The following is a 24,855-nucleotide window of genomic DNA, read 5'->3' as shown; positions in this document are numbered from 1 at the left end:
AGGGTGGATGGCTGCCTGGGTGGAATCTATTAGTGAAGTTTTACACATTCACTTTGCAGTAAGTTGTCAGCATACTGTGTCCAGCATTTGGTCCAACTGCTGAGCCGATAGATCCTGGAAGATCTGTGTTTCAGGAATTAGCCATGCTGCCCCCTGGCCAGCCCCTGAACATGTTAGGCCATCCCAGACATTCAGCCCCAGGCCTCCAAGTACCTGGACTCTAGACTGGGGAGGCAGTGGATATATGAGGCCCTGTCTGCAAGTGATTCTCCAACTGGCCTGGCTGCTGGAAGAGGATGTCTTCTTCCTTCTCAGAGCTGACTTCCTGTGAAAGCAAGATAAACAAGCTTAGAACTTATATTTTGGGTCCTTCAACCTTTAGAGGATGATCTCTTTCAGTCTCATTTCACCATTTAAAATCGGAAACCAGGTCAGATTCTGAGGTAGGATCAGCCAGGGCCTACACCAGGCCTGGATTAGTGAGGCCAGGGCCCTGTAGTTGGTCTCCTCAGCAGCAGCAGGCAGTGCTGGCTTGTGAGCTCCATTACCAGATAGCCCCTCTGCTCTTCCATATGGGGCGCAGGTATGAGGTGGCACAGGTAGGAGGTGGCACAGGCAGAGAGTCTCTGCACTGGGGAGTCACATGTAGGTAGAGAGCAGTTCTCTGGCCACAGGAAGCAGAAGTGGGGCTCTCAGCCGGCAGTGTGGAGTGAGTCTTTAACCTGTTGGGCCAGTGCATGGGCGCCATCTTTGCTGGTCACCTCGTGGTGCACCTGACTGCTGTTTCCATCGACCCAGCAGATGCCAATGTGCGGGACAAGAGCTATGCTGGGCCCCTGCCCATCTTCAACCGCAGCCAACATGCACACGTCATTGAAGACCTGCACTGCAACTTGTGCGACGTGGATGTGTGAGTGCGTGTGGACTGGGTGTGTGTGGCCGATGAGTGTGCCCGGGGAACTGCCAGTGGGAGCTGAAGGCAGACAGGGGCATGCCCAGGCTTTACAGTCATTCTGAAGCCTCAGAACCCTCTTATTTCACACAGTCAAGAATCTTAGTGGAGTGACAGAGAACTGGGTGAGGGAGAAGGTGATTGGAAACAGAAGATGAGGAATAGCATTTCCAACAAAGTAGGACAATTGGCCCTGCCACAAACACTTCTGATGACTAACTCCACCAGTAACCACCCCCCTTCTCTCACCAGCATTCCCAGGTATGGGCAGAGAGGGGAGCAACACTTGACTCCTTACCATGTGCTAAGTGCTTATGAACAACCACCCTGCAGAGTGGGCAACATCTTTCTCACTTCACAGAGGAGGAAGAGTCCAATGCTCAGAAAGGCTGAGTGGCCTGAGGTTGGTCATATGGCTACTGGGCAGCCAGATTCACAACCCAGCCTGCCTGGCCCCGAAGCCAATACTGCTATCCTTGTTTATGCACGAGGAATCTGAGGCCCAGAGAGGCCAAGTGACTTACTCCAGGTCACATTGAGGGGTCAGAATGTACAGAGCCCATACCCCCTTGGCTGGTCCAGACTGCCTCCCTAAGCCCCTCTCTGGAGGATCCCAGTCTCCCAGCCTTAGGTAGGGGATCAGGGATGGGGGTATGGTTCAAGGCTAGCTCCACACTTTTAATATTAAGCCCCAAGCAGCCTGTTGAAGGGGTTCTGTCCACAGGACAGAGAAAGAGCCAATGGCATTAAGATGCTGAGGACTTTGGCATCAGACCATCCTTTCTTTCACTAGACATCAGTCAGCGCGTTGTTCCTCAGTGGATGCCCTGGCAGTTGCTGCGTATTCCAGGGCTCCATTCTGTTCTGGGGGAGGGGGTCGAAATTTATTCTTCCACTGTCCTTTGGCCTTTCCTGGTTCCTCCCTGGGGCAGGGAGACTCTCTTGCATTCCTAATGTAGCCTCACCTCACCTGACCCACTGCGGTGAACTGCTTACTGCTCACCCAGATGTCTGCTTACCCCTCTTCCTTTGGCTCCCTTTGGATTAGCCCAGATAGACTGGGGTTTTCTGGAAGAATGCCAGGAAAATTCCCATAGTCTGGCAGAGAAACAGGGACTCAAAAAATGGCGATGTCAGGAAGAGCAACGCAGGCCCTGGGTCCAGCAGCCTTGCTCTCTTCTGCTCCCTGGCCGGGCAGAGGGGGTCCTTGCTTGGAAAGGAGACTCCGTTTTCGTTTCACGCCACCATCACCCGGGTGCACTGTCCCAGAGCGGGACAGTATAACGCCGCCTACACCTCCTCCCGCCGCTGGGTACACCTCCCGTCCCCGCCCCCACCCCCACCCCCACCCCGTCTCTTCAGAAGCGCTGCTTCCTCCGGGTGCGCCGCCCCACAGTGCCCCCCGCCAGAGGGCGCGCGTGCTCCCCTTTGACGCGCTCCGCTCTCCGCTTAGGCGCGGGTGGGTGACCCGCTCCAGGCGGGGAACCGGCAACCCCCCAGCCAGGCCGGGCAGCAAAAGGCGGGAGAAGCCCGCAACCGTGCTGTGCCCCCTCCCCACCACAGGAGTGCTCGTTCCAAGCACTGCAGCGCCTGCAACAAATGCGTGTGCGGCTTCGACCACCACTGCAAGTGGCTCAACAACTGCGTGGGCGAGAGGAACTACCGGTGAGAGCCAGGCCCGGGCCACAGGGGTGCCTGGCGATGCCTGTGTCTGTGCGAGCCAGGGGCCTTGAACCTGTGTATGGGACGGGGTGGTGATAGGGGTACTTGGGGGACCTGTGCGCTGGTGTGCGTTAGTGTGTGTGCTGGTCTGAGGGTGATGCTCCCGATGGCTTCCGCCTGAGAGCGATGAGGGTAGGTTTGGAGTCTTTCTCCTGCTGGCCCAGGGAAAGGTGGGGAGCCTGTTGGGGGTGGCCGCCTATATTCACATTTGCCCTAAGGCTTTGGCTTCGTGAGGAGTCAGGGCTGTGGGGTCAGAGGCCCAGCTCCCCATCCTAACCACCGGCCCTTCTGAGCTCTGGGCCCTTGCCCAGCTGGAGCACCTGGGTGCTGACAGCTGCCCACGGCTGGGCCCAGGCTCTTTCTACACAGTGTGGCATCTGCCTTACTGGGCGTCCTGCTCCTCGTGCTGGTGGCCACTTATGTCTTTGTGGAGTTCTTTGTCAACCCCATGCAGCTGCGTACCAACCGCCACTTTGAAGGTCAGTGTGGGCTCCAGGCCCACTCCCATCCCCCAACCCTGGGCCTGTTCTGGTCACTGGTTACATCCCTGGCTGAGCACAGTCTGCCTGTGCCTTGCAGTCTTGAAGAATCACACAGATGTGTGGTTCGTGTTCCTGCCTGCTGCCCCTGTGGAGACACAGGCTCCTGCCATCCTGGCTCTGGCTGCCCTTCTCATCCTTCTGGGCCTGCTCTCCACAGCCCTGCTCGGCCACCTGCTCTGCTTCCACATTTATCTCAGTAAGTGGCCCTTGCCCCTACCCCCACATATACACCCACACCTGCCTTTCAGGGGATGGGAGTCCCTAAGCTGGAGGAAGTTACCCAGTTTGGGCTGTAGAGCCCTGAAACTATGCTCCTTCCTAGCGCTGGCTCTCTAATGGTGACCTGGTCTCACTCCATGGCTTAGTGTATATGGGGACAATGGTTTTAGCCTGTGGTTGGGTACCCTCCCTCACCTTCTGAACTCCAGGGTTCCTTTTCCATTGCACTGAGCCCTCTCTTCACCCCCTCAGTGTGGCACAAGCTCACCACCTATGAATACATCGTGCAGCATCGTCCGCCCCAGGAGGCAAAGGGGGCCCACAGGGAGCTTGAGTCATGTCCCCCCAGGATGCGGCCCATTCAGGTATAGAAGTGGCCCAGAGGGCTGAGGGAGTGGGAGAAGGGGTGTGGGAGGGGTGGTGGGCTGTGCAACGAGTAGCCAGTGACAAGACAGGGCAAAGGGAAGCGGGCCTGGAAGAGCAGCTGGGGTAGGGGGTGCTGGAGGCAGCAGAGGCGAGGGCAAGCCTGTACTAAGCACGTGCCTACTTGCTCAAGTGTGGGCACAGCCAGAGGAAGCCCTGTGTTTCCCCGACCCCAGGGGAAAGGCTCGAAGCATGTGCTGGAGGGCACAGAACATGGGAGCCTGGAAGCAGGCAGGTTGGGGCCACAGGAGAAGAGAGAGGGATGGATCAAGGACTGGGTCACCAGGATAGAGCCATCAGTTCTTTCCACCTGTGACCCTGAGCCCTTATACCCATTACCTCATTTAAATCTTGAAACAGCCCATGAGGCAGGTAATGCTACCGTACCCATGTTGCAGATGAACAGATTGAGGCCAAGAAAGATTAAGCAAGCTGGGTCTAGGAAGAGTTAAGGTCTCTGCACTCTGAAGCAGGAATCCTCCAGCCCAGGCTCGGGGCCTGGCCAGCCCAGCTGTTGATCAGCCTATCCCCATTCCCATGCCCCTTGGCTTCCTGAGGTCAGCAGCTGGGGGTGGGGTGGTCCAGTCCTTGGAGCCCCCAGGGACTGGGAAGGCAGGGGGCCCAGGCAGGCCTTGTTGGGAAGGCTGAGCCCTGGATCCGAAGTCCTCATGGCAACTGGACACAAACACAGGCTGGTGGGTGGATTGGGGGAGTGCTTGGGACCCCACCTCTCCTGTTCTCATCGCCAGGGGTGGGCCAGGCTGCCAGACCTGGGTAGGCCTGGGGGAGTGATGGCTGTTGGTGGAGACCCCCTCCCCTCCCCCGCAACTGCCACACTGATGGGTACCTGCCCTGGTGCTGGGCACGGAACCCATGTAAGCACAGTGGCAGCCATCCCGGGAGTGGGCACCATCCCTATCCCCACTTCACAGAGGAGACTGAGGCTCAGAGAGGTAGGCAGGAGACTTTCTCAAGCTTCACAGCCAGTGCCCATTGAGGCAGGGCTGGCCCTGGGATCCCCAGACTTGAATGCTCAGGACCCCTGCTCTGTAGTTACCGCCTGCTTAGGCTTTGGGGCCAGATGTGCCAGCAGCAAGGGCATTTAATACCATCGGAAAATGACCTGAGGGAGACATCGGCAGAGGGAGAAGGGGTGTGTTTGTCCCATCGCGCAGAGGAGAGCTGAGGCTGAGAGGTGCCATGTACCATTCAGGAATGTGCAAGTGTTGAATGTCTCTGAGGGAGGATTGTAGGGACAGCTGGGGGAGGGGAATTTGAATGGGGACACCCTGGTGGCACCCTCATACTTCCCCAGCTGGCTAGGGCCTGGCTCCTGGCCCATTCTGGCCCCTCAGGCTTCTGAGACCATTCTCTACTGCTGCCCTGCCCTCTGCCCTACACTTCTAGAACCCAGGGGCACCAGGGTAGGCTTTGCCGCCTCTCTCCTAGGCCCTGGAGGGGTGCTAGGTGCACACTGGTGAAGAGGAAATGTGTGGGGGAAGGATTCCCTTGGCGTCCCAGCCCTTGTGACTGGCCTTTGACTCCTTCCTCTTCCCCAGGGCTCCTCTGCTCAGGCTGGCACCCCCACACTCCTCCCCAAAGGGCCAGCCTGGGCAGGTGTTGGGCACAGGGCTTGCCCAGGGTTCATTCTCTGCCTCTGTGTAGCCAGCCGGTGACTGGCTGGGCTCTGGCCCCCAGATCTGCTAGGGCCATCCAGCAGGCAGCCTCCCCACCCCCACCCTGAGCAGGAATGTGGGAGGGGCCCCACTCTGGAGCCGTTGCCCCCAAACATAGGCTTGTTTTAGAGACGGTGTTCCTGTTACAGTGTCATCTCTGCATTAGTCAGGATGCCCGGGTCTCCATGGAAACGACTGCTGAGTCGCGACAGCTGTCCGGTGCCCTACCCCCAGCCACCCCACATCCTCCGCCAGGCTCCCTTCTCGGACTGTTTTTCCTGGCTTTTGTTTCCTCACCTGCAGTCCTCTTGGGTGTGGCTCGGCGCTTGCTGCATGCTGGGGTGCAAGCGTAGGCCACCCCTGCTACCTCCTGGCTTCAGACCCCTTCACTTTCAGGGGTTGGGTCTGCTACTCCCATGGTCACTGTGAGGATCAGCGACTAAACAAGACAGAGAACACCCATACGCCTGGTCCCAGGTGGGGCTGTGGCGCTGTTTTTTCCACCACCTATTGCTTCCCTTTACCGGTAGAAGTTGGGGAGACTGCTCATCCCCCCACTCCCCGCCAGCAGCTGAGACTGTGTCTGGTACTCTGAGGACTCAGCTCCGAGGGAACCATGGATTCCTGCAGGTAGCCTCGCAGCCTCGGGTGCACACCCGGGTGTGTGAACTGCCCAGTCTCCCAACTAGGGAAAAACATCGGTTCAGAGACTGGAGCCCTGGGAGGAGCCAGGAGCAGGAGAGGGCCTCTCTGAGTCCCTCTTCTCCCCAACCCAACTTGGCCAGAACAGCTCTAGACTGGGTACGTTGGACACATGAGGCTGGAGGCTTCCTGGAGGAGGTGGAGTTTGACTAAATGAAGTGAGGAAAATGGTGGGGGTGGGGTAAGGTACAAACACAGGTGTTTTAAGCCTCGTTCTGCATTGGGGTTTTCCCAGCATACCTGGGAAGCCTGAAGGACAGCCCTAGACCTCTGTGCCCAGACCTCCCACAGTGACCAGTAAGGGGGTGTTGCATCCAAGACAGAGTGGGCCCAGGACCCAGAAGGCCCTGGACCCACACCTGGCCTCCCAGCCTCCCTCACCTCCATCTTCCCCAGGAGATGGAGTTCTACATGCGGACCTTCAGCCATGTGCGCCCAGAGCCCCCTGGCCAGGCCAGGCCTGCCTCAGTGAATGCTAAGTGAGTGCAACCTGGGCAAGTGCCACCTCACATCTCCCATTGGCATGGCAGGGCCATCGAGGTGGGAGAAAGGGGTTAGGCCAAAGCCAAGGCACAGGTCTTGGTCCAGGCTATCATGGCCTGGGACAGATCAATGTGCCTTTCCAGCAAGGAAGGGAGGCTTATTTTAGGACCTCCAACAGGGTGGGATTTGAAGGAACAACAGCATCCAGGATTTATCCTCCCACTTCCCCTTCAGCTCCTCCCGGTTCCTTGCCACCCGCGGCCACGTGGAGCCTCCACCGCCCTCCTCCCCAGAGACTCTCGCTCTGCCCCCCCGGATCCGACCCCAGGTAGGGGGGGACTGTGCTGGGCCCCCTGCCCAGGTGGAAGGGGATGGGAAAGAAGCCTCTACCCCTCTCCACTCCTGCGCGTCTTTTGGCGATGTGAGGTCTGGGGAAGGGGTACTCAGGCTTCCCCCTGTATCTGCAGAAAAAAAGGAAGCGGCGCATGTATAAGGTACGGACCTCCAGAACCTTGGACCGGGAGGCCCCGTTGCCCAGGCTGCCGGGTGAGCGCCCCTTCCTGACCGGATCCTGCTCGGGGAACTACGAGGGAGGGAAAGGTAGGGCCCTAAGTGAGTAGCAGCTCCTAGTCTCACGTTCCCTTCCGGCCCCATAGGGCCGCGGACCCCCGGCCGCCGCTCTAGCTCGTCATCGGATTCCGCTGACGCCAGCCCTGCAGGCGCCTACCACTCGGCGTCAGCCGAGTCCATGGACGAGATTCCAGTGGCTCAGACGCGCCTAGGCAGCGCCGGGTTGGCGCTGCAGGCGCGTGCGCCGGCCGTTTTCGTAAGCCCGAGTAGCGGCGATCCCGGTGCGCGGGGCGGCCCGGAAGCGGGTCCCGCTTAGCTGGGACAAGAAACAGGGATGGCGGAGGAAAGGCGGGACAGACTCTCTATGCAACACCCCCACCCCCGCCGTACTGAGTGCACTTTAGGGGCCGCTAAGGGCCGGCGGGATCGGCCCCCTCCCCCACGACTCAGCAATAACAGCCCCACCAGCCGTGATGCTCCAATAAACTTTTTTATGCTTTTGCGGAGTTAGTGCATACCTTCTTAATGGCAAGGGCCACGGGCCCTCCTGGAGCCGGACCATTGCAAGTCAGCCTAGGGGCAGAGGTTGAGGTGGGTTCCCCACACACACACACCGTACGCTGGGTGGCCACCCAGATTGTCATATGGAGAAGCTCAGGTACGGGGCTCCTGGTTGGGAAAGGTCCTGGAAGCTGCCTGGAGGAGGTTATTTTTCTTGAAGTTAGGGTTTGCACTTGGAGAGAGGAGGGGAAGCAGGCTTTGGGGTCGGGAGGCAGCAGCGGAAGCAGAGACTGCGAGGCTAACACCGGTTTGGGGTGGGAATAAATGAGGACGCGGACCCAGGAAGTCCAGGAGCTTTTCCCTGGCCGCGGGAGAGACGTCGGTGTACCAGCATTTTGGGGCTGGCACTCATGATTCGTTTACTGTCCCCTCCCGCCCCCAATGACCCGGAGTTGTGACCTGGGATGCCACACGTTCATTGGAGAGCTGTGGTCTTGAGCCAGCTTTAGACCCCACTGTCACTAAGGGAAGGGACCTTCCCACTCCTCTGCACGCCGCGCCCCCCCCCGCCCCCCGCCAAAGGCCTTCGCTTGCTGCTCTGGGAAGTTGGATCTCCCCTGGAGGCAGGGATCAGCTTTGAACTTCAGGTCTGGTCACCCCAGCCACAGATGCAGCGGGATGAGACCATCGCAACAGCTCCGCCCCCGCGGAGAGCGGAGAGGGCGGGGTCGGGTAGGTGGAGCCAGCGTGACCTTGGTCACTCTCCCGCCGAGACAGCCCCGGGGGTGGGACTCGCCGTCTCTATGGAGACCGAGAAACAAGGGAATAATACGGCGGAAGCGCCCGGCCTGCAGTCCCGCCCCAGAGCCGGCAGGGAGCAGAGCTGCGGAGCCGCCTAGTCTCCTGCGTCCATCGGTCCATTCTTGCGTCTTTCTTTCTGTCCATCGAACGTGCACTGCAGGAACAGCCACGAGGGAGAAGCCGGTAGGAGACCCCGGCGCCGACCACTCTAATCAATATCCTGCACGATAAGAAGGGGGTGGGGTGGGAGCGGCCTGGGAGGGGTCCCAACCCTGGATGGTACCGAGTTGAGGACACCAGCTGAGTGGTCCTGCCCTGGGCCCAAACGTTCCACCCCCCACCCCCAACTCCTTGCTGACTGATTACTCCAGCTGTCCCAGCGGGAGCGAGCGTGGCCTGCAGACCCCTGGGACCGGGGCCTGTGACTTGGCACCACCTGATCAGCCTGAAATTACCAAGAATCCATCTTCTCACAGACAGAAGTGAGCACAGGTGCAGGGTCCTGCTAGGCCCCTGGAACAAGCATCCTGTGGCACTCAAGCTCCCCCAGACTTTACCCTTGGTGAACAAAGTGCGGGTCTCCTTCAGATTGCTGGTGGGAGATTGCAGTGTAGGGAGAGGGAAGGGGAGTGCTGTTTGAAAGGGATTCTGGACCCACCGAGTTGCTGCAGTGTAGGGGCTGTGGGTGACCCCAGTTCCAGAAACTGCAACTTAGGGATGGGTGAGTGTGGTGACCCGGGGAGGGTTTTCAGTGTTAAGGCCAGTGGTAGTGGAAGGCGGGTAGGCAGGCAGGCTCCAGGCTGTGGTCACTGGAGGCTCTATTATAAAAGGGAGAGGTGGAAGATAGTTGCTGAGGACACAACTGAGGGTGTGGTCAGGGGCTGCAGATGTATGGAGAGAGGGTGAGTTGTGAGGCTCTGGTTAGGGGTCTCAGTAAAGCCTGTGGGTGTGTGAACGGGGGACCCAGTCCCAGGGCTTCCCGTGTATGGATGGAAGTGGCTGCAGTGCAGGGCTGAGGGTGTGGTCAGGGAGGCCTCAGTACCAGGCTGTGTTACATGGAGGGAGTTTCAGTGCAGAGCTGAGGGTGTGGTTGGGGACTGCAGTGGGTACTGTGGGCAAGTGTGGGGAAGACCCTTTAGTGCAGGGCTGAGGGTTATTACTGGGGGGCCTCAGTACAGGGCTGTTAGTATATGTGTGGGGCGTGCATGCTGAGGGAATGGCCCGGGGCCCTTTGTCCCAGGGCTGTGGGTGTGGTCAGGGGACTGCAGTAAGGGGTGTGGGGGGGCACTTCAGGGCTGGTGTGGTCAGGGAGGTCTGAGTACCAGGTTAAGGGGTGTGGTCAGTGGGACTAAGGCCGAAGGTATGGAGGGCCAGGGCTAAGTGCACACAGCTGTGAGAGTGTGGACTAGTGTGGTGGTGCTCAGGGTGTGGCCAGGAGGCCTCCATAGAGGGCTGAAGGTGTAGACGTTGGGGAAGTGTGCTTCAGCGCAGAGCGTAGGTGTGAGGATTACAGGGCCAAGGCCACGGTCTCACTTGCCATCATGCCTCTAGGGGCTCATAACTCTACAACCCCCACTCAGGCTAGCCCCTCAATCTCCTGCTCCTGCTAAACTCCACAAATTGGGATGTTACAGCCCCAATGGCTGGAAAGGGGCCAGGAAGCCACGGTTGTGCCCCAGGTGCTGGGAGTGCTGATGTGCCCCACCCGTAAGCCCATTCTCCAGCCCAGCCCAGCAGCACTGGGAGCTTCTCCCTGAGCTGCCCTGACACCATCCTGCCCTTAGCAACATTCTCCAAGCAGTACCACCCTCCCTTAGCAACTGTCTCCAGGCTTCACAAACTGTGGCCAGGCCAGCCCCAAGTTCCCCTTCCCTCATGTTTTTGTTTAATAGCAAATAGTAACAAGGTCCCAGCTGGGCCAGCTGCACCCCTGCCTGTGCTCTGGCTCCCTTCTCAGCCTGGGCTGGGTCTCGCTGGGTCCTCATGACCCTGAGAGAGACACTGTCCTCACTAAATACCTGCCCAAGCAGCAGCCTGGCCTGGTCCTGACCCAGCCTGGCATGGAACTCCCAGGGAGGGGGCCCGCTCTGCCACCCTGACTTCCACCCAAGCAGGCCTTGTGCCAGGGCCAGACAAAGCCATGGCCCCAGCTGCTGCTCTCACAGTTTTTCTGGACAGTGCTACTCTGTTCCCAGCCTGGTGCGAGCATCATGATTTCATCTTCTGAACTCCACTCTGAGCCAGGCTGGCATTAAGTGACAGGACCTTTCCTCTCGGGGCTCTTCCTCACGGCTCTGGGGCCCAGTCAGACATTTGAGTACTGGCCCCTTTCTGCAGGCAGCTCCATCTCCAGCTCTGAGGGTATGTGGCAGAAGTGCCTGCAACTTCAACCTTGCAGGTTTTGAGGTAGAGGCAGTGATGCTCTGTGCCTTGGGGGGTGGAGGGGAGAGCTTGGCTAGGAGGTGACCAAGGTGGGTCCCTAACAGGGTGGCATGGCAGCGAGCACAGATGTGGCTGGGCTGGAGGAAAGCTTCCGCAAGTTTGCCATCCATGGTGATCCCAAGGCCAGTGGGCACGAGCTGAATGGCAAGAACTGGGCCAAGCTGTGCAAGGACTGCAAGGTGGCTGACGGAAAGGCTGTGACAGGGACCGATGTCGACATCGTCTTCTCCAAAGTCAAGTGAGCCCCAGGCATTCCCTGCTTCTGATGTTCCCAGAAGGGGAATTGGGGGGCTGGAACCAGGGAGGATGTGGAGAAGGGGGAAAACTCATGGTGTCCACATATCTGGCAGGGGGAAGTCTGCCCGGGTCATCAACTATGAGGAGTTCAAGAAGGCCCTAGAAGAGCTGGCACCCAAGCGATTCAAGGGGAAGAGCAAGGAGGAGGCCTTTGATGCCATCTGCCAGCTGGTGGCAGGCAAGGAACCAGCCAATGTGGGTGTTACTGTAAGTGCCCTGATGGTCTCGGCTGGCCACTGAGGGGGGGTATGGGGAATCTTGGCTGGGGTTGGAAGGGCTGGGCTCCCTAACCAGGTACCCCTGGGGGAACTCTGTCCAAACAGAAAGCAAAAACAGGGGGTGCTGTGGAACGCCTGACTGACACCAGCAAGTACACGGGCTCGCACAAGGAACGCTTCGATGAGAGCGGCAAGGGCAAGGGCATTGCTGGGCGGCAGGACATCCTGGATGACAGTGGCTATGTGAGTGCCTACAAGAATGCAGGTACCTATGATGCCAAGGTGAAGAAGTGAGGCCTGGGAAGGCCCCCCCTAGCACGGCTGCCCCTGCCAGAGGCTCAGGCCTGCGCCTAAGGGGCATGTGGAGCAAGAGAGCCCGGTCCCCTCCTTGCTGGATCTGCCGCCCAGCGCTTCCTGCCCAGCCCTATGGGGCCAGCCCACCAGACCTCTGACCCAGATTGCTCTGCATCCCCTTCCCCTTTTTCTTTCCCCCTCGACTTCTGTCTGTCTGAGGAGAGTCTGTGCCTATAGCCTCACCACCCCAACCTCACCCCGGGCATGGCTAACCCCTGCCTGCTTGCCTCATATTTAAGCTGCTGCTCTGGCCAAGTGCCTAATTCTTACCCGGACCTCAATAAAGCCACCTTTTGTACCAATATGGCCTGGTCAGGTATATGACAAGGGTAATGACATTCACACCCCACGACCCCTCTGTCATCAACCCCTTCCAAGTCGCACTCTGCTGATTCTTCCACTGGCATCCCTGCCCAGAAAAAGACACACACCAGGCCCCTTCCATTAGCACAGGGCCAGGCTGAATGAGGATGCTCTATAGGAAAATCAAAAGCCTTTTACCTCAGCCCTGACCTAGAGTTCTGACATCATGGCTATCTTCCCGCAATTAGGGCCTCAGTCTTGGCCTCTCGGCTTTCACAGCAGGTGGGGGCGATGAGACAGCAAACTCAGACTGGGCTAAGCATTGGTGGGGCCCAGTGCCAGGCCTCAGCTCTAAGCTTGCTGACAGGCCTCCACTCCAGAGGGCTACCAAGGTGAGTCATTCTGGGCTGCATCTCAGAATATCAGAAAATGCAAGACAGCAGACAGTAGACAGTTCAACTCCCAATTTTATAGCTGAGGAAACTCAGGCCCAGAGAGTGAAAGGGCCTCTGCAGAATAGAGGCCAGAACCATGCCTCTTGCCTCCCTGGCCAGGCTGTTTCTAACACAGCAAGCCCCAACGCTGATTTCCAAAAGTGAGGCTGGATGGCCAGCAATAGAACTTGGCACCCAACATCAGCCTTTGACAGGTGAGCAGGGTGTCCAACAGTGAAGGGGCCTCTTCTTGCTGATTCCCTCCCATCTGTTCATCATCCCAGGTTGCAGGGCGGTGGCGGGGAGGGTGTCCTCTCTCTGATCCTGAGAACTCCCGGGAGCTTTCAGATCACCCTTTTCTCCCCTCTGAGGTTCTCAGTGTTAGGCCAGAGTTATTCCCAAGTCTAAGGCTTTGGGGCCAACTCTCCCTCCTTCCTGCTGACAAGTGGGCTGGATGGAACTCACGGACTGCCCAGAGTCCCTAAGAGTGCTAGAAAAGGCTCAAAAGGCACACATTCACAAATATTTTTTCTTGACCCAGATAATAAAGCAAAGCAGCACGACTGTTTATTCCCTCTCCCTCGGGCTGTTCTAGGACGTTCTTGCCCCAGGTGGCCCCGGAGTCCCTTGAGCCCAAACTCACTTGGAGCGAGGGTAAAGAGTGGTAGTGTGGCTTGGAACAGAGACGCTGGGGGGTGAGGTGAGAATTAGAGAGCAGAGATCATCACCTGGTCACAGCAGAGGCTTGCCTAATGGCTGACAGTTGTGGGATCCTCCTGACTCCGCTGACCTTGCATTGCTCAGGGAAGAGTTTCAGACAGCTCTACCTCTCCCACCAGCATACAGTAAGAGGAATACTTCCTCCAGCCCTGGGGAATTGGTTTAAATTGCAAGCTTACTTAAATTAGCATAATAGGAGAGAAACCCAAATCCTGCAAATTGGCCTGGTCCAGGTTATTAAGCTTTTAAGCTGCAGGTGAGATTACCATCCAGTGCGCATGGGAGCAGCAGTTTGGCCCCTCCTATGATTGGCAGTGTGGCTTAGAGGAGCCCAGAGAGAGAACTGGAGGAGTCCTGAAACTCCACCTTGTAGGAGTAAAGCCTCCTCTTCTTTAAAAGTTATGGAGCCTGAGGGAAATCAAGGCCCACCCAGAGCCAGGAAGACCCTTAGTCTAGCAGAATCTGGTTCATGGCAGGAACTGACCAAACAATGCCACTTCAGCCCTTCAGTTATCACTGCTCCATCTCCCCATAGCCTCCTCATAGTGGAAAGCTTTGGGTACCCTTGCTAGCAAAGCCAGTTGGGCAAGGAAGAGAAGTTAGGATCTGTGGGATGGAGCCATTAAAACCCTCTATGTATAACTGGCGGGAAGGCCAAACCTCAGAGGGGGCCCTGCCTCTCCTTTTGGAGAACTTCCCTGAGGACCTATTTTCCATCCCAGCCTTGTTTCCTTCTTTCTCCTAATAGTGCCAGGCCCAGGGTGAGGAATTCTTGTCCACTTATTTTCTACTTGCTTCAGGGGTCTTCCCCCACTCCATGTTGAGCCCACTTAGCCCCATAGGGCAACAGCTCTTTGGCTCTTCCCTTGATGCCACCAATCCCTACCCCTGCCCTCTGGACCAAGGGCCACACAGTGAAAATCAGAAACACAGTTGACCTCTGCATGAGTGGCCAGCAACCCTAGAGAGGGGCCTGGCCTAGGGTAGGACCAGCCACTTTCAGTGACAATAGAAAATAGAGTGGAAGGTGACTTAGTCTGGGTCAGGCTCTTTGCTTCTCCTTAGAGGTACCCTGAATAGGTTCTGGGCTAGCATTCATAGGAGATTCATAGGAGAAGGAAGGGAGGGCTGGGTTGTAGAAAGAAGTCCGTTATCCCTGCCCCCACCTCCCCTAGCCCCCATCGGCTGTCCAGTAAGTTGGCCTGTGCACTGGGCTGGGATGGTGAAATATGACAACGCAGGGCTATGAGGCTACTAGCTAAGGCGACCCTACCTGGGCAAGGCTTAGGCTCTTTGGAGGCCTCTCAATGGGGCCAAGACAGGCCCATGAGAGCGGGGAGGGGGGCTGTCCTTACTGACACTTCCAGAGAAAACGAGCTGACTCTAGCTCCCTCAGAGCCATGCAGCTCAAAGAAACTTATGGCTCCTCTGTGCATGCTCCTTTTGGGAACCTACATAAAATTGAGAGATCTGTAGATTTTATTTATAACTTAGAGATGTGTGATCTTAGTTGTGATCTTCATGTCTCATTATTACAGCAATAGCTCTCCTTCCCTGCACAGCACCTGGGTCAGGGGAGCAAATAAGTGCCTAATCTTTCCACCTGCCTCTCTCTCTGACATGACCCTGAAGATGAAGAGAAGTACAATATGACATTAGGTTAAACAGTCCTTTGCCCTGTAAAGCTCTCTGGCAACATTAGCTACTTGTGCAACCTTGAAGTAGAGACATACCTAGAGCCACTTGCATTATCTTTTCCCATTGATGCCTAATCAATCAGGATTAAAGAAAAGATTGATCCTCAGTCTGAAATACAAGGTACTGACATGTAAAGTGGATGCTGAGCCCAAAGCTAACTTTCAGAAGCCACACCTCTGGTCTGGACTGCACTAGCCTTCTCTCTTATCTCTCTAGCTCCTCTCTGGTCCACTCCACATGGCCAGAGGTCAATCTACTCTTCTTATAGAGTAGATTGCCTTCCCAATCTAAAATCTTTTGGGAGCCATGCGACCTAGCTCCTGTGTATCTCCTCTCAGGCCCTCCATTCCCTGAATGAACCATGTTCCTTCCCATTTCATGGCCATTGCTTATGCTATTTCTCTCTGCACCTCTCCCCACTGCCTCTGCCCTCAATCCTATGCTTTGCCTGGTGACCTCCTATTCAATTCTTCAGGTCTTGGTTGAAAGATCATTTCTATAGGGGACATTTTCCTGATATCACACCTCCCTCCCAGGCTAGGACAGGTCCCCCAGTTATATACTGTCATAGCACCATGGCCTACATCTTCCCTGCCCGGTGATCCCTCTGGGGGCCTGACTCTCCTACTCTGTACTCTTCGCCTAGGAGGCTCTGCACCCCCTCTACCTGGTACCATTGTACTCATTCTGCCAAGCTTCCACTCAAACAAGTCCTCACTGATGCCTTCTCCAATTCTCCAGAGTAGGAATTACCTACTCTGTCTGTCTTTCCGGGATCTCTCTAGGCTTTTATTTAGGCCTGTTTGGTACCAATGGCAAGCTTTGAGCTCCATCACACAACTAAACCGTTGGCTGCTCCAGGAAGACACCAGACCTTGTCACCTTTTCACTATGGTGGGAGAAAACCCAAAACACGTTTGATGAACTGATCAATAGAGGTTCTCCAAAATTTCTGCTAACACAAAACATACCTGGCCATGGATATTCTTTTTAAACTTCCTACACAGTTTCAACTGACACTTGGGAAAAATGTCTAGTGTTCTTTTCTTTTTGACATTTTCAGCCAAACGTTTCTATGTGATATGATGCCTAGGACTAAGTGCCAACTATTTATGTGGGCAGAAGGAAAGAAAGACTTGATGGGAGGAGATAAAAAGAAATAAAAAGGACCAACATAGTCTAATTAAAATAAGATTTTTTTCTTAATCTTGTGAGTGAATACCACCATACTAGTGGCAATGACACTGAGAGCCCCCTGGGGCTGAGAGGGAAGCTGCAAAAAAGGTGTGCAGTGCTAGCTCCATAGACTAGGCTCTGGGACAGAGTCTGAAACACTCTGTATTAGATACTAACCCGTATCATGTGCCACTGGTGAGGAGGAAGACAGAGTGCTTTTCCCAAAGGGCGATGATCTCCCCAAATGATGACTCTTCTCAGGAGGCAGGAGTGCTTTCCCAGAATAACCTTTTTGCTCTTTAGTCAGCTGCTGCAGCAGATACTCATTAGTTACCACCAGGGATCTGAGGCATGGGGGAAAAAGACAGTCATGAAGTCATAAAAGCAAAGTAGTTGCCATTCTGACCTGAAATGTTTGCTAAAGATAAATGTAAAAAAATAAATAAATAAAAATTAAAAAATAAATGTAAAATGAAGTAACATCTTTAAATAGAAAGAACTGTCTGATTTATGAGTTGGTTATTTTAAAAGCAGGCAGACAGTTTATTTATTCATTGCAGTTCTGTTTACGTTCCAGACTGACTGTAGCAATAACATAGTTCACATTTTATATAGTGATTGTTCTGATCTTTCCAAAGCACTTTCATGATGAAGTAAGTAGATGCATGGGGAGACTAGCACCTGACCAGACCTCCAATTTCTATACCCAAATCTTAATTTCTACTTCTTCTAATCTATCCTGCCTCTGCAATTAAACTCATGGTGCTAGTCATGACTGTATTCTTGGACTCTGTATTACCATGTAATGTTGGACGCTATCAGAGACTGCCCCTCCCCGCCAAAAAAGATGCATGCACAATGCTATTCACTGCAACACTATCTGCAACAGCAAGATACTGTAATGTCCGTCAGTAGAGGACTAATTAAATACACACACAGTGAGTCCTATGCATGTATAAAAAGAGTGAGAACTAACTCTATACACCACTGTGAAATGATTTCTAGATAAAATGTTAAAGCAACATTATGCCTCTTTTTATATAATAGAGGGGGAACACAAATACACACCCACACCTGCAATGGAAGGCTAGTGGGAAGGAAGGAAGGTAAGGATAGAGGAGACAGGTAAGGAAGCTAGATTTGTCTGAATTTATCTGATTTTGTGGATCTGACTTTGGGACCATGTAAGTTTTACATTAATTATACACAAGATTAAATCAAAATAATAAAAATATTCCCTATGAATCAAACAAAATGAAATGAATTGAACCTGTATATTGAATTGATGGTTTAACAACACACAGAAGAATTATTTCAAGTTACTCTAAAATATAGCATCACTAAAGATATATATCTTAATGTTCTCAAAGTGTGGTCCCTAGGCCAGAAGCAAGAGCATCACCTGGAAACTTACTAGAAATGCAAATTCTCAGTTCCCAACCCAGATCTGCTGAATCAGAAACTGGTGTGCTCTGGAAAGCAGTATTTTGATCCCTGAGCAAACTGGCCTGGATACAGGTGGTTTGCACACAGAATAGAGTTAATTTGAAAAGTATATAGATATTAACTTGCCAAGTAAAACAAAGGAGATAAAGGAAAGTAAATATCTGCTTCCAGAAGTCAGCTAGATGGACCCAGTCCTACCTCTGACTTTCGTGGAGAAGGGCCACTATCTCCTCCAGCTTTTTCAGCTGGGCAAGCTCCTGGTTCAGGCAAGCCACCTGCATGTTCAGCTGTTGGTTTTTGTGCAGAAGATCATCTACAAAGGTTACAGTAGCCAGGGGTGAGAGGATTCCAAGCGGCTAGTCTTTGAGCAGAGCTTGAGTGATCAGGGAGACATCTTGAAGAGTTGGGGGCCCCACTGCACCCACCTCCACCCTCCATTCATCATTCCCTCCCTTGGAAACAGCAGATATAGTGGCAAGAATATAGGGTTTCGCAACAGACATATCTGAATTAAAATTCAACCACTTAATCTTGCACGTTAGTTCATTTTGGTGAGTTTCACTAGAGCTAGTAACCCTGCCGGGTAGCACTGTTATAAGGAGTCAGTGAGACATCTGTGCTCATATAGCATAGGCAGTCAACACATATTTGGTCTCCTTGTATTCTCCATTTTAGTTCATGAATGTATGTCCTTCACTCTGTATGGAATATGTGAAAACATCTAGAACTGTGTCAGGCACATGACAGTAGCTCAATGAGTGCTTTCAGAAACTGGATTTGTGGCCAAGGCATATCTAGCTTTCCAAATATGTTGCCACTGCCTGCAATAATAAGGTAGGTAAAAGCACAGGAACTCTGGTCCTAAGCAAGTCAGTCTTCTAGAACAGTACTTAAACTTTAATATGCTTACAGATCACCTGGGGATCTTTTTAGAAAACAGATTCTAATTCAGTAGGTCTGAGGTGAGGCCAGATGTTCTATAGATCTAACAAGCTCCCAGGTGATGCTAATGTTGCGATGTGTGGCTCACATTTTGAGTAGCAAGGTTCTGGAAGGTGGAAATCAGGGCTGCAACAGCTGTATTTATCACCAGTAATCCAAAATAGAGAACTGGGTCTCATGGCTGATTGAAAATAGGTATCTAGGGCTTCCCTGGTGGCGCAGTGGTTAAGAACCCGCCTGTCAATGCAGGGGACATGGGTTCGAGCCCTGGTCTGGGAAGATCCCACATGCCATGGAGCAACTAAGTCCGTGCGCCACAGCTACTGAGCCTGTGCTCTAGAGCCTGCGAGCCACAACTACTGAAGCCCGCGTGCCTAGAGCCCGTGTTGCGCAACATGAGAAGCCACTGCAATGATAAGTCCGCACGCCTCAACGAAAAGTAGCCCCCGCTTGCCGCAACTAGAGAAAAGCCCGCGCGCAGCAACGGACACCCAACGCAGCCAAAAAATAAATAAATTAAATAAATAAATTTATTTAAAAAAAAAGAAAGTAGGTATCTAGTGAATAAACACCTATTTATTTTCAATGCAGGTAAGTGGAGAATGATGTCTTGATTATTCAGGCTTATGAATATCAGATAGTGATGAGATTCAACTCTGGAAATTCAATGCTGATTTCCAAATCAAAATCCAAATACCCATAATGTTTGTTTGTGGGTGCTGAGCTAGAAGCTTAAAGTCGAAGTAGACTTTATATACCTAAACTATACTAATAATAAAGTAGTACAAATCAAGAATTCAATGGGATATTATTTTTCACTTATCATAATGGCAAAAAAATATAATACCCAGTGTTGGCAAGGGTGAAATGAAAAGGCATTCAAATACATACTTACTGCCGATATGAGTGTAAACTGAAACCATCTTTCTTGGGAATGATGTGTGTAACCTCATGATGTGTGTAAACCTCAAAAATGTCCACATCTTTTGACCCACTAATTCTACTTCAAGGAATGTCTGCTAGGAAAATAGTCTAAAATGTACACAAAGATTTATATACACAGATATTAATAGCTGCATTATTTATCACAGCATAAATATTAGGACTCTTAGCTCCATCAGAAGAGAAGAAAGAGAATCTTAGAGAAGCATTTTCACTCTAGGGTCTTTTCTTCTATTTCAGGTCTTTCGAATGTTTGGAAATTCTTAGAATTAGAATTATTTATAATATAAAAGTGGCAGCTTTATTTATAATAGCTAACATTAAAAACAACTATATAGAGGACTGAATAGAGAAATATGGTATATTCGTGTAACATTATAGGAAATGCCTGTGCTATTAAATTAATAACATTAGGTTGTAGAAATCAATTGCCTAGGGTAGAGAGTAGCGGGAACTGAGTGCACAAGGGTCAAACCTTCTAGAGTACAGAAGTGTTCTGTATTTTGACTGGGATGGAGTTAAATGAATATACATATCTGTCAAAACTCATCAAACTTAAAATGTGTGTATTTTGTTGTACATAAATTAGTTTTTAAAAATCAAGACACAAATTTTAATTCTGAGTTAAATATATGTATAGGCATATGGTGAAAGAAAATATACTAAAAACACTAACTGTAGTTATTTCTGGGTAGTGAGATTATATTTTCCTTATATTTTTCAAACTTTCTGTAAAGAACACGATCTTCTGCTATAATCAGAAAAAACAAGTGTCTTTCTAAAAAATAATGACAATAATAACACATTTGTAAATGCTTTACACTGATAAAAGAGTAAACTCTTTTACTCTGGTAACTCAAGTCACTTGCATTACAACTCTGAAGCTAGATGGTTGTTTCCATTTAGGAAGCCATGTGAGCTCTGGATGACGAAGCTTATTAAACGGGCCATCTATAAACAAACGGTTGTCTTGGGATGCACCACACATTGCTTTCCTGAACTTACCATAAGTGTGGGACTGGTGCCCACTCACAATCGAGGTGGTAGCACCTTCCTCCAATTGCTGGATTTTTTCTGACAAAATAAGGTTTTCCTCCAGCACTCTGACCAGTTTTTGCTTCAAACTTTCCTTTAGATTAGAAAACAAAATACAAACACATTAAGAATCTGAAATTCTGAGGACTGCTTTTAGAAAACTGAAAAAATCTTTCCTCTGTTTAGTGATAAACTGAATGGAGGTCAGCATCTCTCTTTCTCACTAGAATTTTAATTCATCGGTAAACATAGCTCAAGTGCAGCAAACAAATTTATCACATGCAATCGCAATCTTTCCTGTGAGTTATCCACTACTCTTGCAGAACAAGTGGTTGTTTTGACAAGTGGCCAGCATCTGAGTCACCTACCTAAAGTTTCTAGAAACTAAACTGGATGCCTGAAAATCCTCTAATGTTAAGAAAAGGGAGGAAAAAAGCCTAAGAATATGAGTCCCTTCTTTCCCTCCCAGAGCCAGCAGCCTAACACTCTAGGAATGGCCCCTGGTTTAGGGCTCTCCATCAGAAGGGAGGAAGATAATCCCAGACACATCTAACTTCCCTCATCTGAATCAAACCATAACCTTCAAGAACATGGTCCTAAATGTTTTCATTCTAGGGCCTTTTTTTTTTTCTTTTTCCATTTCAACTCTTTCCTTAGAATTTTTGGATTAGGGCTAGGATTAGGGAGTCATCCCTGCAAAACCTCCAAGCTGTCCCTGCAAGTTTTGTGTTCCAGATTTGCACAGACTGACTTTTCTATATTTCAGTTCAGAAACATCTAGATGCTCATGGTGATGATGTTCTTTATGGCACAGACCTGTTCTAGTCTTGTGCCCCATCCTTTTCTAGTAAAGGAAGAGTAGGAAAAGAAGCTGAGAGCAGCATACCATGTCATTAGGGACCAGCTGCCCCGTCTTCTTCAGTTCCATCTCCCTCTTGTGGGAGGCTTTTGATGTATCTTCAGGACGTGAGTGACACCACTGCTGAGAAGGAGCAGGGACTACCAAAGTCAGAAGCAGATCTCGGGCAGGACCTGCCAAAAATTCAGGTTGGGCACATGGGCCAATCTTAAAAGCTAAAGCACAGAATTCCTGGTCAATAACTACCAGCTCTGTAGGACAAACAGGGTAATCTAATATCCCCTTTTTTCAAGAATTTAGTAAGTGGCTGTAAGAGATGTTTCATGATGGAGATAAAAAATTATGGGCTTCCCTGGTGGCGCAGTGGTTAAGAATCCGCCTGCCAATGCAGAGGACAAGGGTTCAAGCCCTGGTCTGGGAAGTTCCCACATGCCACGGAGCAACGAAACCTGTGTGCCACAACTACTGAGACTGCACTCTAGAGCCCGCAAGCTACAACAACTGAGCCCACGCGCCACAACTACGGAAGCCCGCGTGCCTCGAGCCTGTGCTCCGCAACAAGAGAAGCCACCACAATGAGAAGCCCATGCACCGCAACGAAGAGTAGCCCCCGCTCACTGCAACTAGAGAAAGCACGCACGCAGCAAGGAAGACGCAATGCAGCCAAAAATAAATAAATAAATAAATAAAATTAATTAAAAAAATTATATCCCACATCTATGGAGAAACAACAGCAGACCCACGTGAGTGCATGCTCTGTGCTATTATCTAATCACTGATGAGTGGCTCCTGGGAATAATTTCCTACAAAACAAGAGCAAAGGATCAATGTGGGAAGGAAAGTAACTGCGCTAAGACTTCTTTTCCTGTATGTCCCTTTAGAAATGAAAAAAAGAGGGCTTCCCTGGTGGCACAGTGGTTAAGAATCTGCCTGCCAATGCAGGGGGACACGGGTTTGAGCCCTGGTCCGGGAAGATCCCACATGCCTTGGAGCAACTAAGTCCGTGAGCCACAGCTACTGAAGCCCACGCACCCTAAAGCCCGTGCTCCGCAACAAGAGAAGCCACCATAATGAGAAGCCCTCACACTGTAACAAAGAGTAGCCCCCACTCACCACAACTAGAGAAAGCCCGCGCACAGCAACGAAGACCCAGCGCAGCCAAAAATAAATAAATAAAAGAAATTTAAAAAAAAGAAAAGTTAAGCCCAAACAACTTTAAAGTTTCTAGTTTTTTACTTAAACTTTTACCACCACCAACAGCTCCTTGAATTCTTCTTACATTAAACAACAAATAAACACATGGGGACAATATTTGCAAAACTGTTTTCTCCCAAGTTCCTAAAAAAGAAGCCCTAAAAAAGAGTCCACATCATTTAGTCACTGGAGTTTTTTGAATCATATTTTTCAAATCGAATATTTCAACAGGCATCTCAGAACTCTAATGATCAAACCCAATTTCTGTTGTATTTATTGTTGGCACTTTCCCAAGGATCATTAAATCCTTTTGTAATCATTAACATGACCATGCTCTATTTTATATCTCATCACTCAAAGACTGTCAAGAAAAACTTACAGGAGGAACAAGACAATTGGTACATGAGGGAAGAGTGCTGATAAAAACAAACAGGGAAGGGAATTCTCTAGAGGTCCAGTGGTTAGGACTCGGTGCTTTCACTGCAGTGGGCCCGGGGTTCGATCCCTGGTCGGGGAATTAAGATCCTGCAAGCTGTTCTGTGCAGCCAAAAACAAACAAGCAAACAAACAACAGGTTAGAAGAAGATTATAAGAAAAATGCAGGTTTGTCAATCACTGTGTGGCTGAGAAATTTTGGTAAGTGATCATGAGAACAGTTTTCCCTGCAAGTTAAGGGGACTGAGTAGCTTTTATCAGAACATAGAGCAGAAACACGAAGCAGAAGCAAGGTCTGAGCCCTTCTCCAGGAACTGAGAATGCACTCACTTACCCAGAAACTTCTTGTTGAGGAGGAGGGAGCCGGAACCGTTCCAGTGCTTATCCACAAGCTCCAGGAGCTGTCTGAGGACAGTGGCCACATGGGATGCGCTGGCAGAGATTGGGGGACTGTGGTTTCCTGGCAAACCATGCAAACTGCCCAGGTCACTAGAGAGAGGCTCAAGAAAAAAAACAAAAAAACCAACCATTTGTCATTCTAATGCAATAAGGGAAGTAAAAATCCAGACATTTAAAGTGTTAACATTGGGCTTCCCTGGTGGCGCAGTGGTTGAGAGTCCGCCTGCCGATGCAGGGGACATGGGTTTGTGCCCTGGTCCGGGAAGATCCCACATGCCGCGGAGTGGCTGGGCCCGTGAGCCATGGCCGCTGAGCCTGCGTGTCCGGAGCCTGTGCTCCGCAATGGGAGAGGCCACAACAGTGAAAGGCCCGCATACCACACACACACAAAAAAAAGTGTTAACATTAAAAAAAGAAAAAAAAGAAAGTTGGTTTCATCTTTCAGTTTGGATTTGAATAAAATATTAATGTCTAAGGCAAATACAATAATATATACAAGGATAATTTCAAAGGTAACAGTATCTTCTATGATAATTTTCTGTAGAGATTTTTAGAAGAAAACAAAAAATGTTTTAACACCTATGTCTATGGCCCAATGTATTATGTTATGTAATATGGAAAGATTAAACTGCAGAACATTTTTTAAGGTATTATATATCATAAAATAAAATGGGGAGTAATGTAATAAAAGTCATAACTCATAAGCTTATATTTAGTATATTAATATATAATAAACATAAATATCCCATAACATTTTAAATGTTATGTTAAATGTTATTGTTGGACCCAGTACTAAAGATACTTTTTATTCAGTAAGAATCTTATGTATATAGATATATAGGTAGAGCTCTCCAATGAAACTCCCAATTGTTTATTCATTCAGATATGATGTATATGTCTATTTATTTAGTCATGTCTGAATGAATAAAAAACAATTGGGAATTTTACTGGACAGATCAATCTACAAATCTTTTCTGTAGGGTCTCAAGGGACTTCAAGAAAGCTGTTATATATTAAAAACAGCCAAATTATTTCTCAATCTTTGGCTCTTTTGATATTAAAACTATAGATGATTAATTAGATAATGCTGTCATATATGACAACTGTGAAGCAGAACACCAGACAGTGATACCTATGACTTGAGTCACACAGATGGTCTATAATTAATAAGGAAAAGCATTACAGATGGGATAAACATTTATTCAACAGATCTGTACTGAACACTGATCATGTGCATGGAGAGTTCTACATAAGGACTGTGAACATATGACGAAGTAAAAGATGAGGTCCTTAAGAAGTTAACAATCTGATTAGGAAGAAAAGTCATAGAAAAACTGGTTACACTACAAGCCCACTTGAGAGGATCTTGT

General features: G+C 50.9%; 2 protein-coding genes across 14 annotated transcripts in view; one reads left to right on the top strand and one right to left on the bottom strand.

Moving 5' to 3' along the window:
* LOC115856942 (tubulin polymerization-promoting protein family member 3) overlaps positions 1–16,891 on the top strand; it is a 29,395-nt gene extending 12,504 nt beyond the window's left edge. The window contains exons 5-16 of one of the 9 annotated variants that reach the window (XM_060289294.2): positions 735–910; positions 2,516–2,617; positions 3,029–3,153; positions 3,236–3,412; positions 3,688–3,800; positions 6,633–6,715; positions 6,954–7,047; positions 7,187–7,319; positions 8,752–8,774; positions 11,078–11,271; positions 11,384–11,537; positions 11,654–16,887. In XM_060289294.2, the coding sequence (XP_060145277.1) occupies positions 735–910; positions 2,516–2,617; positions 3,029–3,153; positions 3,236–3,412; positions 3,688–3,800; positions 6,633–6,715; positions 6,954–7,047; positions 7,187–7,319; positions 8,752–8,774; positions 11,078–11,271; positions 11,384–11,537; positions 11,654–11,842 (1,563 nt within the window). In that variant the 3' untranslated portion in view covers positions 11,843–16,887. The other 8 variants (XM_060289292.2, XM_060289293.2, XM_030863666.3 and 5 more) reach the window with 8 other exon arrangements.
* Positions 8,380–24,855, bottom strand: part of LRRC36 (leucine rich repeat containing 36) — a 53,918-nt gene continuing 37,442 nt past the window's right edge. For 2 of the 5 annotated variants that reach the window (XM_060289288.1, XM_060289291.1), the window contains 6 exons: positions 23,421–23,586; positions 21,485–21,630; positions 20,569–20,692; positions 17,878–17,992; positions 16,411–16,577; positions 12,690–13,508 (listed from right to left, as the gene is read on the bottom strand). In XM_060289288.1, coding sequence (XP_060145271.1) covers positions 13,453–13,508; positions 16,411–16,577; positions 17,878–17,992; positions 20,569–20,692; positions 21,485–21,630; positions 23,421–23,586 — 774 coding nt within the window. In that variant the 3' untranslated portion in view covers positions 12,690–13,452. Of the gene's footprint in view, positions 8,812–12,689; positions 13,509–16,235; positions 16,578–17,877; positions 17,993–20,568; positions 20,693–21,484; positions 21,631–23,420; positions 23,587–24,855 lie in introns of those variants that run through there. The other 3 variants (XM_060289289.1, XM_030863663.2, XM_060289290.2) reach the window with 3 other exon arrangements.

This window comes from Globicephala melas, chromosome 19 (assembly GCF_963455315.2).
Source record: "Globicephala melas chromosome 19, mGloMel1.2, whole genome shotgun sequence".
Taxonomy (NCBI): Eukaryota; Metazoa; Chordata; class Mammalia; order Artiodactyla; family Delphinidae; genus Globicephala; species Globicephala melas.
This window is presented reverse-complemented; position numbering and strand designations above follow the sequence as displayed.